General features: G+C 43.1%; 1 protein-coding gene across 3 annotated transcripts in view; it reads left to right on the top strand.

Moving 5' to 3' along the window:
* Positions 1 to 2,721: 2,721 nt before the first annotated feature.
* The window catches only part of SATB2 (SATB homeobox 2), a 189,916-nt gene continuing 173,324 nt past the window's right edge, over positions 2,722 to 19,313 (top strand). Inside the window, exons 1-3 of one of the 3 annotated variants that reach the window (XM_057551674.1) lie at positions 2,827 to 5,941; positions 6,043 to 6,262; positions 7,171 to 7,398. In XM_057551674.1, the coding sequence (XP_057407657.1) occupies positions 7,230 to 7,398 (169 nt within the window). In that variant the 5' untranslated portion in view covers positions 2,827 to 5,941; positions 6,043 to 6,262; positions 7,171 to 7,229. Of the gene's footprint in view, positions 2,806 to 2,826; positions 5,942 to 6,042; positions 6,263 to 7,170; positions 7,399 to 19,313 lie in introns of those variants that run through there. The other 2 variants (XM_057551675.1, XM_057551673.1) reach the window with 2 other exon arrangements.

Below are 19,313 nucleotides of genomic sequence, written 5' to 3'. Positions count from 1 at the left end.
AAAGAATGAAGGGATCCGGGAGCCCCGGGGGCGTTGTCCTGTGTCGCTGGAGTAGTGCTCGGTGCCCGCAGGCCCTCCGCCCTCCCGGGCCTCCCGGCCCGCGGCCATGGCGAAAGCACACCCAGCGACTCCCCTTGGCTTCGAAATCTGTCCGCTGACTTTCCTTGCTCCGGGCAGTCAGTGCCCACCCCCGACGCTCTCTCCCATCCCCTACATGTGGGACCCTGGTGCCGAAAGCTCTCCGTCTTCGCCCGAGGCAGCTCCGGGGGCCGACCTTCGCGCGTTCCCTCCCAAGCTCTGGGCCTCTGCACTGTCTGTTCCCCTGACCCCCGAACTCCTGGCATCTTGGGTGTTCCGCTCACCTTCTAACGCGGACTAGTTGCTCACCACCTTTCCCCAATCAGCCGTCTCCCTGGGACGCATCTCGCTGTCCGGGCTGCAGGGGCTCGTTCATTTGAGGATGGGAGCACGACCTCCACTGCCCCTGCCTTAGGCGGCCCGACGGTCTCCTCACCGCTCCGCCCCCGCCCAGGCCCCTGGAGCCGCTGGGGGAGCCAGGAGGAATTTATCTTTGACTGGCGCGGGCTGGGATTTGTCCGGCTCTGATGCCAACGAGGAAGACGTGCGGGTAACGAAGTAAGTGTCCCCCGCCCCTGCGCTCCGGCCAGTCCCCAGACGCCCCGGGGCAGCCTGGGAAAGGGCAGGAGCCCACCCTGGTCGATCGGTCCTTCTAGGCGCGTTCCCCACGGGGCATTCTGGCGCCGGGCCCTTGTCCCCTCGGCGCATCCAATTTCCAATCCAAGCCCCGCGCAGTTATGCGGCCTGCGAAAATGTTGGTCACCCAGCTCTCCTCGGACAGTCAGTGGCGTAAATTGGCTTCAGAGCTGGTGTGGGCTTCAAGTGAAAGGAACGATTCCCTCCCGCCTCCTCTCGCCCCCAGCAGAGCAAGCCCCGGGCGGGGGGGTGGGGTGGGGGAGAGGCAGGCCTGCGTGGGTTCCTAGGAGCCGTCAAAGGTTGTTGACGCTGGCCATTCCCATAGAATTTTCCTCCTGTGCTTGCGGCAGTGGAGGGAAAACGCGGCACAACTTTCCCGTGTTCTCTAAGATGCAGCGCACGGCCGGGAGGGCCTCTTGGGTGACCAGACCTGAAATCCTGGGAGCCTGGTGATAGATGCTGGGCACAGGCCACGGCGGCCCAGCAGAGAGCCAGGATCCCACGCCCAGCACCCGGCACCCCGCGCCGGGGCAGTCGGGCCTAGGCCGTCCCGCGCGGGCATCAGGGAAGGAAGGTTGGCCAGAGTCGACAGCTAGCACGGCACAAACCTCGGTGTCGAGAGACAGAAATCAAGAAATGTTGTCATTAGAAGTGCAGGCCATAAAATAAAGGAGAAGAAAGGCCTGACGAGAGATAGAGAGAAAAAGGGAGAACATGGAAATAAGAAAAAGCATATATACTTAAGCCCAGCGTATAAAGACCCGTTGATTTTTTAAAATAACAAATCTCGGTGTGATTATGAAAGACAGACGACCTTTGACTAAATGACATATGAAAAAAATTGGGAGTGGGGGAGGAAGGGGGGAAAAGTCTGAGTAGATTCCCGACAAAAACGTCAGTGAGAAGCAATCTGAGGTATAAAAATGTCCCCCAAAGTGAACTTTATGCTTTGAGCACCGGAGCAAACTATCATGTAATGCGCAAAAATGCGTTTGGGATCAAATTATTTTTTTAAAAAGTAATTAAAACCAATTCTTTTCTTGAGTGTGATTTTGTTTTAAAACTGTTTGGAAATAAGCCACTTGAGGAATATAAAACAAAACCAAGCAAAACTTTTGAATCATCATAATTTATTTACTGTTTTAAAAAGTAGAATATCCTAGCAAAAGGTAAAAATGTTATTTAAAATTTCTTATTGTCGAAATTAAACATGCTGGAAATAATCACTTACTTCAGTTGAAATAAGGTCAATACAAAAATTGTGCAGTAAAAAGCTTATGTAATTTGAAACAGAAAAGGCCTTCATTAGGGACAAAACTCAAGGGGAAAACCCCCCCCCCCCCATACCGGGCATATATCACAAAAATCCCTAACATTCTTCCTTTTTAAATCGAAAGAAATTTGTAAAATTTCTAAACACATATCTCCAAACATTCAAAATACATTTCTGGTAATAATTCATAGTATTTGACATTTTCTTCTACGTTAAATGCAATTAAAAATTTTTGAGTTCTTTTGCCCCAAATGATAGATTTGTTCATTACCAAAAATGATCAAGAGTAAACTCCAATTAAGAGAAAAATCAATGAATTAAAAAGAGTGCAGAATCTGAAAACAAACTAGCCACAATGTACATTTAATTGTACTTAACTGTAAATTTTATTTAAATCGCCCGTCTCAGGGGTTTAATAATTTAGAATCAATAGTTCCTTTCAAAACATAATAAAATATTTACACTTTATAAAATATTAACCGATTAACAATACGGCTGTGTTGTTTATAAGAGTGTAACTGAAGTCCCCATAATCATGCTGTTGACATAAGCCTGTGAGGTTAGCGAAGTGATCCTTCGCAAAATGTAAATGAAGATCTTCAGACAGTGGTGTTTATAAAATAGCTCATTAATGACTTAAGATTGAATCGCTCCAACCATTCGCATCATCAGATATAATAATAGTGACGAATCAGACAGGAAAGATCCTGGCTAAACCATTTGCATTTTTTTCCAGAAGTACTGAAGTCCTAATATCACCAATTCTTCTAAGTTCCTGGACATTGATCCGGAGGAGGATTCTGCAGTTCAACACCAAGGTAAGGAAAGAAACAGCATTATTATCGTTGTTAAGGTATTAATAAGAAATGCGCCTTTTCCCCATTTTGAAAACGGGCTTAAACTTTTGACAGTGGTAGTAGTTGGCTTTTGCAACACCCTCTTCCCATTCCGGCTTGATATTACAGATTTTTAAAAAAAGTTTGTCAATCGAACTTACAGTTTGTTTCTTTGCAGCCCCAAACCTTTTAGCTACCACCACGAAGTTGGTTTGCTAGAGCCACTTTGTTCTCACAGACTCCGAATTGTGCGTTTTCTCTAACTCGTTCTTTTGGGGAGGTGGGAGGGGGATGAGGTTGTGGAGGGCACAGGGAAAAGCAAACGCAGCCTAAAACCCCCAGGCTGGCTCCCCGAAGCTTTGCTATCCATCTCGCTTCCTTTCTCCGCTCGGCTCCCACCGCCTCTCGGGTCGCCTCGCGCTCCTTTGGAACTTGGTGGGCGGCGACTGGGTGCGGGGTCCTTCGGATTCTGGGCTCTGAGACTTAGGCCGGGGGCAGGTTTCACTTCTGGGACCCTTTCTCTTCCAGAGTCTCCCCCGCCTCCCAGTTTCCTACTTTTGAGGGGAGGCCAGGTGCACGCCGCGCGCCGGTTGGGTGCGGCGAGTGGACGGCGGCCTGGCCCCGGGTACACTGGGCTGACGCGGCTTCCCGCGGCGGGTGCACCCGACCGAGATTTCCATAATTGCCCCCCGAGCGCGTTTCCCGAGATCGAATTTAGTTTGGCCCTCTGGCGCCGCCGTAGAGTCAGCGCTTCTTAAGGGAGACCAGCGGCTCAGGCGACGAGATGGTGGGGAGTCCTCGGGGTCCTAGGGGTTAGGAGGGAGAACCAAGGTGTGCGGGAGCGACTAGAGATACCGCCAGCTCAGGGGGCTTCATTGGCCTCAAGACGAGCGGGGACGCGTCCACATTTTCCCGCTTCAGGTCGGGACCGCGAGTGTCAGCCGGCGCCCCCGGGGTCTCGCGGGGGCCGCGGCTCCTGCCCACGTGCTTTCTTTAAGGAGGTTCCGCGTCCAAGAGGGATCTTAGGGACAAAAGCGCGGCCAGAGCCCGGCCTGCTCGGCTAGCGCCCGGGCCACCTTAAATGAGCATCGCGGCTGGAGCCGGGCTACGGGCGACTGCGGCCGCGGGAGTCGGCAAAAGTTTGTGGCTCAGTTACGCCTTCGCGGGACCTGCTGGGGACGCCCCCGCACGGCCTCCCCCGGGATGGGGAGGCCGGGTCCCCACCGCACAGCTCTGACCGCGCTCTCAGCCTAGGGCCCGAGCGGCTTGGGATCCCAGGAGTCCCAGCCCAGCAGCCAGCGGACAGGGAGCCCCGCCGCCCTCGCTGCCACCGCGTCACGGCCTGCAGGCGGCCCGGGCTGCGCCGCTCGAGATGTCGCCGGCGCTGCGAGCGCTCCAGGGACGTCATCCAGGGATGCTCCCCGCCCTGCGACCCTCCTGCAGCCCCCTTCCCTGTGCCACCCGCCGCCCGGCGGGCAGTGCTGATGCTCCTGCCATTCGGGACACCCGGGCTATTGTTCTGGACCCACGGCAGTGCCAGCTCTGAGGGAGAGTCGGCCTTCCTAGCTCGTGCGGCGGCGCGGCGGGCCCGGACGGCTGGCTCCGCACGGAGGGGGAGCTCGCAGGCACCGGGAAAAGTTGTTCGGAGGGGCGGAGGCGGTGCGTGGTGGGCGGAGGCGGTGGGTGGGGGAGGTGATAGCCCTCCTATCTCCAAAGTCGAAAGTACTCCGCGTAGTTAGCAGAACCCGGAGCCGAGGCAGCCGTGGTTGCCTCCTGCGCGTGGGTCTGTGCCTCCGCCGGGAGACGAGGCAACCAGCGCCTGCCTTGCCGCCGTCTCCGAGCCGGGACGAGTGCGCCTCAGGGCTGGGCGAGGCGGCCGCGCCCTGGACCCGCCGCGAGGAGGAGGAGGAGGACGAGACCCCGGGCCCCAGCTCCCGCCTGCACCCGGGCGCACCCACCCACCAGCCGCGGCCACCGCCTCGCGCGGCACTCGGTTCCCTGCCATAGGTCCCCCGCCGCGCCGCGCGCGCGCGGTCCTCGCCACACCGCTCTCCCACCGCCGGCTCTCTCCTTCCTTCTTCTCCCTCCTCCCTGCTTCCCACCCGCCCCTCTCCAGTCCCTCTGCCTCCTCTGCAGCTCCGCCGCTGTTCGGTCGCCGGCCTCACAGCGATTGATTGATTGATGTTTAATTTCCTGCCAGGCGGGGCCCCCTCCCCCCGCAACCTCCCCGGCCCTCCTCCCCGCCCCCCCACTCTCCTCCTTCAATGCGGTGGACCAGTCTGGCTCGGGTTTAGATCTTTCCCCCCCAAACCCCATCCCGAAATAACCCAGAGACTTCCCCTACCCCCACCCCAAATTATTATTTTGAAGGCGCTAGATCTGGGGACGGAAAGGGGGAGGGGGAGAAATCGGAAACCGAGGACAACCCAAAAGGACTCACTTTGCCTGATGACTCAACGCAACTAATAATCATCTCCCTCTCACTGTGTCTCTCTCTGCGGCTTGTCAGTGAGTCCGGCTTCGGCTGCTGGCGGCGGCGGCCGAGAGGGGAGAGGCTGGAGGTGACAGCTTGGGCGGCCGCCGCTTTTCCTGCCGCGTGCGGTCCCAGGTCCCTGTGCCTTCTCGCTTCTCGGTGGCACCGGCCCTACGGCTCCGGCCGCGCCTCCTCGCGAGCTAGCAGCCCTGCGAAGCGGCAGCCCCGACCCGCCTCCGCCGCCTCCCAGTTTTCAGCCCTTTCTCGCCAGAACGGGTCTCCTTCCCGAAGGTGTGAAAAGGCTTTTTCAGCCTCCTTCTCTCTTCTCCCCTCCTCCGTCGCCTCCTCCCGCGCTCGCTCGGGTGTTCCTTTGGAGGAGCCCTCCTTTCCCTCTTCTCCTCCTCCCTCTACTCCCCCCACCCCCCATCATCATCATCATAACAACCGTCGCCGCACTAAGAAGACACCCTGACCCAGGACCCTAAACGTTTGGACCTGGGAAAGAGGAAAGGGAAAGGAGTAAAGAGAAAGGAAGACTAGGAGAACACTGCAAGGCAAATCACCAGAAACTTTCCACCCTGGATTCTCTACTTTTGCTCCATGGACAGAGCCCCAGCCAGCCAAGTTACAGACAGACTGTGAGCAGTAAGTACTCAGGGCGAAGGCGCCCGCGCCAAGCTCGGGAGTTCGGGGAAGCCCCGGGTCCTGCTAAGTTCCCTCCCCGCAGCTCTCGCTCTGTTTGTTAGACAGCGCAGCCGAGGGAGTCCGGGCGGAACCTTCGCCCTCAGCCCTGGCGCTCCGTCTCTGCATCATTCGCATCTCTTCTCACCTCTCCTCTGCCACCCCCACCTTGTCTCCTTGAGCCGTGGCGACGCGGCTTCTCCCACGGCCAGAGCGCCCGCGAGGATTCCCAGCGCACTTTGTTGTGCCGGGTTCCTCCTGCTTCTTGGGGATGTCAGTGACAATGTGAGTGCCGTTTCATCAGGTGTTTCCTCCTCCGCCGCCGCCCCCCAAAAATCCGGGGGTGCCGAGATCTGCGGGTTCCGTGAGGAGCGCGCTGCCAGCCAGGCGACCCAGGAGAAAACTTTTTGGAGAGATTTAAAAATTGGGGTTGATGAAGGCTGCTCCCGCACCTAATAATTTAAATGCTTTTGCTTTTGTAATTTATGCGGAAGAGCATTTTAAAAAATCACTCAGGATTGGATGAAGATTAGAACATTCCAAAATAATAACGATTGTAGACCCTGCTTGAGGTTATTCTGATGAATACCGCCAAGTGTTTTGGGATGCTTATTAATGTGGAATCAGGGTTGATTTTGTGCAGTGTGTATGTGTCCCAGGACGTGCTCGGTAAAGGTAAAAAGCGGGGATTCAAGGGTCTTTTTGGCAGGCCTTTGCCTACTGCCCCGCGATTCAGAGCGCATTCTTCTTGTGGTTAATTTGTTTTCATATGGACTTACGTACACCCGCACCCACTCCTTGAGTGAGTGAGATGTCTTCTTAGGAAGTACACTTCTTCCGCAACCCTGACCCCCCGACAGCAAGGTCGGCGCACCGGAGAACGGTTTATGTCAACCCTGTCCCATTGAATGGATTACTTCTGGGCGCCCTGGGCGGACTTCGTGACCCAGAGCTAACTTCTGGGAGCAGCGACTGGGCAGAGTCGCGGCACCCCAAGCTCTGGGTTTCCTTTGGGCCGCCCAGTGTAAGGTTGGGACCGGCTTCCCTGTTCGGGCCCCTCGGGCAGCGTGGGAGGAAGTTTGTGTGGCTTTGGTGCAGCGCTCTGCCACTGGCCTAAACGTCTATCACGTGTGTGAGCGGTTTTCCCTCTTTTTTTTCCCTCCCCCTTTCCCCCCCCCCCGCCCCCTCCCTAGGTCCCTGTGCATTTTATTGCGACCTGCCGGTGGGAACTTTGTCTCCGAGTCGGAGCAGCATGGAGCGGCGGAGCGAGAGCCCGTGTCTGCGGGACAGCCCCGACCGGCGGAGCGGCAGCCCCGACGTCAAGGGTCCTCCCCCGGTGAAGGTGGCCCGGCTGGAGCAGAACGGCAGCCCCATGGGAGCCCGCGGGAGGCCCAACGGCGCCGTGGCCAAGGCCGTGGGAGGTAACAGCCCGGAGCAGGGAGGCGCGCGCAGCCCGCGGCCGGGTGATAAAGGCCCGGGTGTCAGGGTTCAGGTTGATTAGGCGATGTCGCGGTGTAGGATTACAGGAAGTGAATTCCAGGTTGCCAAATAATGCCCCCGTCGCCTCTCCTCTGCAACTGGTAGCTTCATCTCGAGTTAAAACAAAGTGGTTTACCCGGAGGGTGGCATTTTTTGGGCACTTTGCCACTGTGTGCTGAGGTGTTGGCAGGTTTATGTCACAGCCAGCTAACTGTTTCTAGATTTTCCTAGAGAGCTTTTTAGTGATTTAACTCTTTTGCCTTGCCTCAGAGTATCTGCTGTAGGGATGAAGTTTAGGTGCGTTCGCTTTTATGGACTAATGTTTAATGCTCAGGTTAGTACAGGAGAAAGTGTTGGTGTTACTTTGTAGTTCGGACAGTGCTTCGAGACAAATGATTAACAACTGGGAATATTTCCAGCCACATTTCAAGTGGGAAATAAAGAATCACTACGAATCTGTCAGGCCCTTAGAGACTTTAATGCTACCGTTTTTTTAAAATAAAGTTTAAAGTCATATGCATTTGTAACTTTGTTATGAATTATAGCACAACAGATAAAAATAGCATAGTAGTCTTATTGACTACGTGCTGTTTTTCTTTCCAAGACTTTAATATTACTTAAAATCTTTCGTAGTTTTTGCTACTTAAACAACCACTTTCTTTTAAAGTGGTTAGGGAAAGTAATTTTATAAAATAAAGATATGCAAGAAATTTAAACATTATTAAAATATTTTGAGGTTTATATGACATTTCCTTAGTTGTTTTTTAAATGTAAATGCACAGTTCTATATGGCATGCAGTTTTTTTGTGTTTGACATAAATTACTAGTTTAATCTTTTTTTTTTTTTTTTGCTTCTAAAGGTTTTTTTTTCCCCCCTAATATTTTCAGTAGTAGCCTGTTTAATATAATTCTTATATTAGCCAGCCTGAAATGAAACAAAACCCTGGCAAAAGTTAGTGATGAATTCCCATGTTCTAAAGAGCCATAGTTTGTATTTCCAAGTAAAGCCTTAATTCGAAATATCCAGTCCCTTTTAAAGACATTTTATAAACAGACAACAGACAATTTATAAAAGAATAGGTTTTTATTTTTACTTATTTTGCCATTACTTTTTCTTCATGGTAGACATTCAAGATGGTTTGCCTTAGCTCCTTATGTTAATCATCTCCCTTGAGAAGCACTCATTCTCTCAGTTTTAAAAGCTTTAACAAAATTATTTGACCATAGATTGTGGCTTATGTATCTTTCATTTTAGGGACTTGAAGATATACTTTAATGAAGCAAAACAAAACTTGGTAGTTTTGTGACTCACTTTTTAGAAATAGTGTTTATTAATGTGTTGTCTTGAGAGTGAAGCAATAACTTCGGACTTTTCGGATCATTTTTTAGTATATGCATATAAGACAGAAAAATATATGGTGAATATGGTGGGACCCAATGTGAGATGGTATGATAAGTGCTGGTAATGTTGGATTGAAAAACTTTTGGAAGTCCTTGGAGAGGATGTGTTCTCAAAGTGGCCTTTATGCATTAAAGAAAAAAACCTGGACTGAAATTTTGGTTTCTTTCTAAGCTCAGTAAATTGAAAGAAGTCTCTAAACATTTTAGAATGTAATGGTTACCAATTGTGCTTCCCTACAAAAAGTTTTTTTTCCCCCTATATCTTACTGAAGGAAACTGCCTGATTTTGTTGACCCAGGGATACCCTCAGTGTAAAATAGTGGTTACTTTTCATATTTTCTGAGACTATAATTCACATTTGGCCACTTACCATAAATTTGATATAGACAAATATTATTAAGTCTTGGTGAGGAATAATAAATTTGTTTCGACAAGCTGGTATAGTCACTTTTTTCTGAGCTTTAACTTAATTTAGTAATATCAAAGGTCTTAGCTGCTTCCCAAACTGAAAATAAAGATGACATTATTTTGTCTCAGTAAGTACCATTTATGATACTTAACAGTAAAGTGGTTACAATAGTTTACCTGTGGTGGATTTTTGAAGATTTTTTTTAAAAGAGATTTTACTCGATAGATCTTAATAGATTGTTGGGAAAGATTTTAATTTAGAAAGCTTTCAAATATAACAACTTAGAACATAAAATTTCAATAGTACAGAGTTTTCTTATGAATGTTAATGATTATTTTGTGGGTTTAAGTTTATATAGTTTCCAAATGTACATTGAGATGTTAATAATTTTATTTCATTATGACTTTTAATCATGTATATAGACTGGAGAAAAGCAAAGCCTTTTTAAAAATGCACATTCTAAATTTTAAAAATGTTTAAAATATATTTCTATTTAGCAGTTCTTTTATAATTGAAATAAGTTTTTTTTTAGAACAGAGTAAATATAAAATAGATTATATTTCTATCACCCTACCTCCTTTTGTTTAAATTTTCTTTATGAAACAATATAATAAGTATAGACAACTACAAAAATATTTGTAGCTCTGCATCATTTATTACCATTTTCAGATATATTGCAGTCTTGTCAATGTTGTAAAGATGGCTATAATAATATATATTTTAAAAATAGAGCTCAAAATTTGGGAGGATGTATTTGTCAATCTTTAGTGATTCTCTTTTTAAATGCTCTCCCCATAAAAATAGGGGAAATCATTAAGTTAATTGGTTGCTCAATAAAATGTCAGTTTATCTTATGCTTCTGATAAATAGGTGAATAAATGCTTCTGAATGCATTGGTTGCCCTAATAAATTCTGTTGCTGTTATCTACCTTTTTTAGGGAGAGAGAGTTTGCTATGTTTTTGATGAGAACTAAAAAAAAAAGAGAGAGACATAATTTTAGTGTCTGGATTTGACTGGATGAGGTGGTAGAAACACTGTCACAGTCTAAAGGGTTCTGTTTTAATAGGGGGCTTAAAAGTGTGTTGTTTACAATGTGGTTAGCTTTAGAAGACTATTAGAAAGTAGATCAATTTTGTTTTGTATTTCTAACACTTTGTAGGCTATATTTGCTCTTATCTAAGCAGTGCGTTTTAAAGCATGTATGTAATAAAATATAAGTGCTCAGATGTGTATGACAGTCAGCTTTTATAGAAGGTCCTGGAAAAAAAAAAGGCTAATATCTCTTTAAAAAACATATGAAGGCTGGGAGAGAGTTTAGAGCAAGCAAGAGCACCATGGTGTTGACAGCTTTATATCCCTGCTGGGTAACATTCACTTACTAGAATTGGCGTCCTCTCTCAGCTAGTAATTCACTCCATAAGGATTTTGAAAAAGGATGATTAATGGTGGGGAAATTTATATTTGTGAAATTGTTGATTAAAACTTACAGATCTATTTGAAGATTTAGAAAAAGAAAAGATTATTAAGGATGATGAATATAAGAATCAGATGATCCTTTTACCACCATTAGCATAAGTACCTAAAATGTTCTGCTGTATGTAATGCTTCAGCCACACAACCTACAGCATAAAATGAAAGTGATGCCAATCAAGTTTCCAGAGGAAGCAAGGCATTCTGCTTTCCTCCTGGACTGCTGAAAGGCGCTGGCCAGTTGTGCTTTAATAGCAATAAATTACTGTGCTTCATTCATTGTTAACACAAGCATTTTCATTTTTTAATGTTTGGCTTAAAGAAGAACTTTTCAGACAGCTTTATTTAAACTGAATGAACAGCGCTTGAGTATACCAGATGGTGTATTTGCTGATAGGAGGCATTAAACATCAGAAATCTTTTTGATATTTTTCATTTTCCTATGAATTTTGATGACTTTTTTTGTGTTAGATCTTCTAGAGTTCAAGGAAAGATGTTTAAACACTGAGAATATCTTGATTTTTTTGAAAAAAATTAGCTTTTTTGGGAAAAATTAGTTTTTAAAATAACTTTAATTTTGTTGAAGAATTGTCTATTGAAGTTACCTTGTAACTCTTTGACCCGAAGTAAACCTATTCTTCTTGCTACCAGGCAGCCTTTTCAAGAACATAACTGTCTTGTTGCAAGGGGAAAAAAATCATTATGCAATACACACTGATGTACTCAAATAGGGAAGCAAATGTGATCATGATTGTTGCGCAGGGCCTCATTTAGAGCTGAACACTGTCTACAACAACAGTTAGTTTAATTGTCTGCATGTGGAACATTTCCTTTTAGATAAGAGTAAAAGAAATGCAATTCAGGTCAGGTGTAGTCACCATATGAGCAGTTGTAGAGAGATGTTTTACTTTTTGAAAGGAGGGCAGATATGAAAGAATATAGATATTGACCTATTGAAATGTATAAAATATTTAGAAATTTGAAACGTATTGTCAACATAGGCAAAATGGAGAAAACTCATTAAATTCATTTTAACCTAGGATGTATACCATTATGCTTGTAGGGAAGACTCATGTTATTACTTTAAAAGTGAAAAGGTTGTATTTCGGTCTTGTACTCTACTTTTTTTTTTTTTTTTTTAAGGGTTTAAGATCTTTTAAATAGAATGAACTTAGGCTTTGGGGTCATCCAACAATCTAGCATGTCCTCTGTAGTTTTGCTGAGGTAGAAAAATAGCCCTCTCTAAAGTGTTTTCAGTCCTTGGCCTGTTATTAAAATAAAGATATACTTGGTTAAAAAAATATATGCAATGGAACATACACATTAAATAGAACATAGGGTATCCGCCCCTCAAAGTCTTGAGCATAATTTGATGTTTTGAGTAATTTTGGAAGCCTTATATTCCATCAGTAGAAACCCCACTGACCATTATATATTCAAGATCATCTGCAGTGAAATGTGTGTGTGTGTGTGTGTGTGTGTGTGTTAGAACTACATAGATGTCCCTTAAGGCATCTGTTTTTTAACCACTGCAGACAATAAGCTCTATCCTCTTTTTTCAGGGGGTTGTGACTAAGAGTATCAGTCTGTACATATTAGATATCCTGTATTAATTCTTTTCTCCTTGTGTGAATGTGTGTATATATTTTGCCTATCTATCTCTGTAGGGAGGGAAACAGACTAATCATAATTTATTAGATATCTAAGAATATTAATTTTGAGTTATTTTAAGAATATGGAAATCAGTCTTATTCCAGGCAAGACACGGTAATTGTTTGGTATGTCTGACAAGGCATATCTGGTAAGCAGTCAAATTTGGTGGTGCTACTTTGATAATTTAAAACTCTTTTTTTTTTTTTAAGATTCAATGTGGAGACAGTTTATATGATATATAAAAAAGACAAATTGACAGAGTTAGATGAGTTCAAATTGTATTATTTTCTTTGGTCTTTTTAGAGTTTTTAGGTTTCTTTTTTTTTTTGACTGCAAATAAGGTAGAAAACTTTATGTTTCCAGTATAGAGCAAAATGACAATTTCTCATCACTAAAAAGTTTTTTGTAACTAGTAATCTCACATTAGGTGCAAAAAATATGTACATAGTTTATTTCATTTCAAGAAGCCATACTTTATCTTACATAGCATGTAAATAAAGTTATTTATACTCTTTTACCTAATAAGTAGGCTTTTTTTTTTAACCTATGTAACTAACGTGTGGTAACATAGCTTTACTATCTTCCTTACATGAATGCTGAGATACAATGGCATTTTGGAACATATTTAAGGATGGAGCATTTGACAAAAGTTGTATGTGTAACAGTTTGTCAGTGGAAAGTGACAAGTGGGAAATGACAAATGAAATGCTGGCATCATCACTCTTTATTTTGATAAAAATGTCTCAATTTGCAGTGATATAATACTGTTTCATATTATTTCATGAGTTGTGTGAGATGCATAAGGGGAATTTAGATTTTGTGAACGGAAAATTAGCAGCCTAAACTCTCTTTTCTGAAGCTTTGGCAGCAAGTTCCCCCTCCCCCCCCCCCCCGAACTCCCCAAGAATAAGAACAGCAGTGAAATGTTGGATCTAACTCATACATTTTAACTCATTACTTTTTGGAAAAAAAGAAAGAAAGAAAGAAAGGAAGGAAGGAAGCAGGGAAGGAAGGAAGGAAGGGACAGGGAGAGGGAGAGAGAGAAAGAAAAGAACTGAAAATGGTTTCAAGTAGGAGACATTTATGCTTAGCTCAAAAAATGAAGAAGACAGTTTGCCTTTTGTTTTCTTTATAGCGATTTAAAAATGAGTGATTTCCTTCTGCTGACTTTGTATTGGGCCTTTCTCACTTCCAATTATCACTGCTCTCCATCCTTAATTTAGGGTGTCAATGTGGAGAGCCGTGAATTCCTTTTATTTTAAGGTGCAACAGAGGTTTGGAAATGTCTATGTGTTAAAAATTGATTTTTATATACAAAGGATTCATCATCCTACTACTTACGGGTAATACGATAGATATTTCAAAGTCAAAGTAGACCGCCCTGAGTGGAATTGAGGTATGAGTTAAAACAAAAGCCAGTTGAGGACTTACAGATTTCCAAAAAAGTACAGTTGTGGCCTCTATAGTGTGTGATTCTCTTTATTTTCTGAAGTCAGTGAGCAACCAAATATTTATTTTCTTCTTTTACATGAAACAAGCCCCACAAGGACTTCATGCTGTATAGTGTTTGTGTAAAAATGCTCTATGGTGGAGTTTTCAGAATCATGGAACTCCATCTATACATATAATTTTTTTTGCTTTCAATTAACAGAATTGTTTTGCTGTTTAATAGCAAGTGATTTAAAAATTGTGGTAAAATCAGTATAATTACGAGGCAGTGAAAGGCTGCATCAGAAATTGTCTTCTACAACTTGTCTTTGGCTTCTCATTTGCAAAGTTTTACTTATTCCAGATTTTTTATTAACCAGGTAAAAATGACCTAAAATGGAGTAAATGTGCCATAGATATACAATTATGGCAATTGGGTTTATGGTGTGTATTTTTCCATTTTTAATTGATGTGTATACCTTTAAAAAATTTTTAAATAAACTAGTGAATATTATAGTTATTAGTTTCACAAATGCTTAAAATGAAGAAAAATCCTTAATAGAAATTTCAAGAATTTGAACCTTGCAATAAAGTTATGAACAAATTATGGCAGTCTTATATTGTAGTAAGAATATTATTTGTGTTTATGACACATTAGGGTAGTAAAACTCTCTGGGGGATGTATATTTCAATTTAAATTGCTCCCAGTATTATTACTGTTGGCTAGTGGGTGAGGCAGATTAGGTTCTGCCCTTAACTAGTTGCCTTATCATTGGAATGGAGTTCTACCTTAGCACAGTGGGCTGTTAAACTATAGCATAACGTAACAAAAAAGATTAAAAAGTTAAGGGGAAACCCTTCAAGCTACCATATATGAAAAGGGGTGCATTTCACACCAGAGTAAATGTTTGGTGCCTACTGATGGTTGCACAGTTATTGAAATGTGCACAGCAGCTCAGTGACTTTCTTTGTTTTGTTGAAGACTTGCACAGATATGAACAAAATTAATAGAGACTCTAGTTAGAGAAAATGTTTTCCAAAGCACTAAGATCTGACAGAGGTGATTTTCACTTTTCATAGAAAATTTTAATTTCATAATGTTAAGCACAGATATCTTTTTATATCTTTTAAAAATATTTTTTACTTTTTAAAAAAAATTTGGCTAGAAAGCAAGTGTATCCATTCTTTTATAACTGACTAAGATTGATTTTCAAATTTCCTGATTATTCCCCGTATTAAAATTGCATGTTTTTCTTGCATTTGTTCCAATTATTTATATATACATATAAGAAAAGCAAAAATTGATAGCTTGTAAGGAAAACGCATTCACATCAAAACTCTTCAAATAGCAATGTTTTCAAAACATTATTATTATTTCTTTTTGGTTAACAGAACCAGAGCTTTCTTTAGTCATAACCCAAAGATGCTAACAGAGCGGCATGATAAATGTCTCTTTAAGTGTCGTAGTAAAAGAATATGACATGCCTTCTGAGACAGTGGAGAGTTTATGTTGTTTCGGACCCATTTCCCAAGCAGTGATCGAAAACAGATTACAATAACAATTATACAGTCAGAAGATGCAATATCCATTTCTGCTTTAATTGAGTGAAAGAATAATAAAAACATCATTAAGAAAAATGAGGGGGACCTGTCACACAACGTACAAATTTTTAGTCTTGAAGAAGATGCAGAATAACTCAAGTACTTTTCACTTACTTTGCTGTATTTATTAGCTAAAATCTGTTTTGGGGAGAGACCATTTGGTTCTTGCTTCTCCCTGGGAAGTTCAGAGAGGAGCCCCCGGGAGGTAGTTGCTCAGGAGACATGAGAAGTGCTCACTGATTTGTCTTCGTATACAGTTTACGACGGGAAATCAGTTTCTTATATTCTACCTGAGGTGTAACTACCTTCTCTCTCTCTTTCTCTTTTTCACCTATGTAAATGGAAGTAAAAAGTAATGAATGTTCCTCTTGTTACAAAGTCCTGCAAAGTAAGGGTTAGGTGTGGTCCCTGGATCTGCTGTTCTTCCTCCCCTGGCTGAAGGGGAGGGAGAAAGTTGAAGGTGAATAATGAGCACCCTTATTTCTTCTCGGTTCACGTGGGGTTGTTGGGGACCCCGAGTTTCCACATGGACACATCACCTGCCATTCATGTAGGTGACATAGACTGTCACCTGAGATGCACAGGCTCTGGCCTCCATCTGCAATCATTGGAACCAATGAATCGGTAATCCTTCACACTGCTGAACCTCCAGCCCTCATTACCCAGAGTAGAGCTTTCAGCAACTTGGAGCGAGCTGGCTGGCAGCCGCTGAAATCAGTGGCTAGCGTTCTTTCACCCTAGGCTGTATTTCTTACTCTATTCATAGAATTGCGTGTGCCTGGAAACTTGGGTGATGAAAGTGGAGTTAGCCCAGACAGTGGAGTTAAACCCCTGCTCATTGTGCGGATACTAAAACCGCAAATGGTGTTGTCCATCAAAGCAGCTGGAGCCCAAGGTTGGACTTAGTTGACAGAGTTAGAGGAGACTGTTTCTTTGGTCTGTAGCTAAGAGTTTTCTTGGGTTCAATATTTAAAAACCTTCCTGAGAGCAAAATGAAAGGAATAAGATAGGCAGTAAACCCTTCCTGGTGGAGGTCTCATGATCCCAGAATTGTCCCAAGCATAATCCCTTTCAGACTGGAATTTATGTCATACAGCTCAAAAAGCTTCTTTTTTTTAAAAAAAAAATTCAGTTTAGAGAGTCTAGTTAATAGTGCCTTCATTAAAATACTTTTGTCAGCAAAAGGTTTTTCAGTTTTAACATTTACATAACCTAACATCATCGACGAATGCCACGAGCTTTAAGGGTCTATTAGTGGTTCCGTTTTTTTTCTGGGCTTTATAATTTAAACCTAAACATTAATTCTGGGTGGAACTTGGCATAATGCCTTTTTGCCTTGGAGGGAATTTTTGTTGTACAATCAGAAAAAAAAAACCCTTTTTTTTTTTTTTCATACAGTCACCTTCACCGTGTCTCCCCTCCCCTAAGTAAATAGCAGTTAAATAGTCAAGGTTTTAAAAGGGCTTATTTAAATCAAAAAAAGAAGTGATTATTTTAGGTGAATTTAACAATTTTCCATTAGTTCATATTGCAAACTAGTGCTTTTGATATTAACAAAAAAGATCTGTGAGGCTGCTAATGCAATGAAAATATTTTCCCCTCTCTCATACTAAAGTCATGTGGCAAATTTTTCTTAATAAAGTTATATTTGAGGACCCTTGAAACTTACAAATCAGTTACCTGTCTTATTTATTAGAAGCTGAGAGATGTAAAAAATTCTTTATGTCACCTGAAATTGTAGCATTGACTAGAAGGAAAGAAGTTGGGATCTCAGTATTAAGTAATAAAGGGACTAAATTTCCCAGTATTTGTTATTTTGGAAAATATACTTAAACTAGGATTCTTAAAATGATCTTTTAAATATATGATATTAATACTATGTTAAAGTTGAGTTATTATAGGAATCTGGTTACAAGGTAATTGTGAAATTAAGAAACAATTGAGGAAACCCTGTGATGATCAGTTCTCATGATCTGCAAACCAGAAAGTGTTCAGAACGCTAGGAAGAATGCATGCCTGGAAATCGCTCATGGAGGAGAGTGAGGCTAAGCCAGGGTTCTCCTGAAGCTTTGCCGGCTTTCAGCTTACCAGGCTCCATTTAGACAAGATTTTGTCCTGTATGTAGGTTTGGCAGATGTGGTATTAGATGACCAAACACCCTTCATTATTGAGGAGCAGTATTATAAGAGGAGCAAATTGTTAGTGAAAAGGGAAGTTATTACACGTTTAAGACCCAAGTCAAGACATTTTACAAGGGTAAACCAGGTGATTCAGATTTTTTTTTCCTTCTCAAATGGATCTCCAGGTAATATTCAGCACAACTCACTCTGTTTACAGGTCCATTCATATAGTAAGCTTGAGCCTTTAGCACGTTTTTACAGGTAACTTATAACCAAACCCCACCGCCCCCCAAACTAGAGCTTACTACTGAAAGCCTGCCAGTGCCATCACAAATGGCCATTAGTTCCCAAGAGACTTGGAGGAGAAAAAGAACTGGAGGAAAATGCCATGACTTCAGTAAGAACCATTTTGCTGCATGTGTATATTTTTTCTGCTTGTGTATATTTTTGCTGCCATGGCAAAACTGTCTGGGGGCTGACCTTCATATTCAGAATTGATACTGCACACCCTCCCATGGAAATGTATAGAATTCCAATTAGCACAGGGTCAGAGTATAAATGTACCTCTTTTCACACTGTTCCAAGTGGTTAGTGGAAAACAAGCTGCAAAGTAATTCCCTCAGTCCCCCAATAAAAAGATTTATAGCTAGATAATTCTCAGCTCCATAATGGGAGTGTTGTAGGTTTGCGTTTGATATTTATAAGACTGAAATACAGTCCATGTACCCAAACTAAGCATTTATTGTAAACAAGTTAACTGCCGAGAGGTTATATTCTGTCAAACATAATTATATTGAAGATTGATGTATAGCTTGAAAGCAGGTTTGAGGGAGACAGTTCTTTTTAACCAAGGAAGGCTTCTGAGATGCAGCTCTTTTCTTCCTTTGATGTGAGTCAGTGAAGTCGTCTTTCTCACAGCCAGCCTCTCATGTATATAATAAACACAGGCTTGCTCTCTGAAAACATATCTGTTTGTCGATCCTACTTCTATTAGCAAAATAAAGAAATGAACCTATATTCACCGAAGCTGTTAGGTGTAGTTTCTTTTATCATCTTTACCTGGACCTGGGCAGTGATGGTGCTAAGATAACAGCGTTGCTGTCAGTATGGCAGGAGGTTGAAGGAGTTCACCCACAAGCCTAAACCTACACCTCTGAGTTAGCCTCCAAAAGAACCCCTTTCTCCTTTAATGCAAATTTTGAAAAAGAGCCTTTGCCTTGTCTTTCTATCTTGTGTTGAGCTTGTGAGATGAGAACTATTTTGAAATTGTGGCCTCTCAGGGGATGGGGAGAAACTATACTAATATGCTTCATTTTATGGCTCAGAAATTATTCTAGAGTTAAAGAGCTTGTGAATCCAGGGAATCTGGGGAGAATGAAATCTTTCTGAGGTTGAGATATTCCATATCTGGGATTACCCCCAATTTAAAATAGTACAGTGCTCTTCCAGGGTTTCTGTGCTTTAAGGAAGGTAGAAACTTACATTTTCTTTAGGATAAAGATTTATGACTTTTTTTTTTCCAGGAGAAAAAGAAAAAAGGTTTTTTGTGACACTTTTCAAAGAGTTAAAAATGGAATAACATTCCTCCTTTGGTTGGGTGGTATCCTTTAGATAACATTAAGAATGAGAATAAGAGTTTCAATGGATTTACGTGCAGTGGCTGAAATGGTCTCTTTGGTTTTTTAAGATCAAACTTAATAGTGTCTTTTGGAAATGATATAAATTATAAAGGGGATGTCTTAGAATCATAACGTGAAAAGAAACAATATACTA

Source organism: Balaenoptera acutorostrata, chromosome 8 (assembly GCF_949987535.1).
Source record: "Balaenoptera acutorostrata chromosome 8, mBalAcu1.1, whole genome shotgun sequence".
NCBI classification, from domain to species: Eukaryota; Metazoa; Chordata; class Mammalia; order Artiodactyla; family Balaenopteridae; genus Balaenoptera; species Balaenoptera acutorostrata.
The sequence above is the reverse complement of the archived record's forward strand: the minus strand, read 5'-3'. Positions and strand labels throughout refer to the sequence as shown.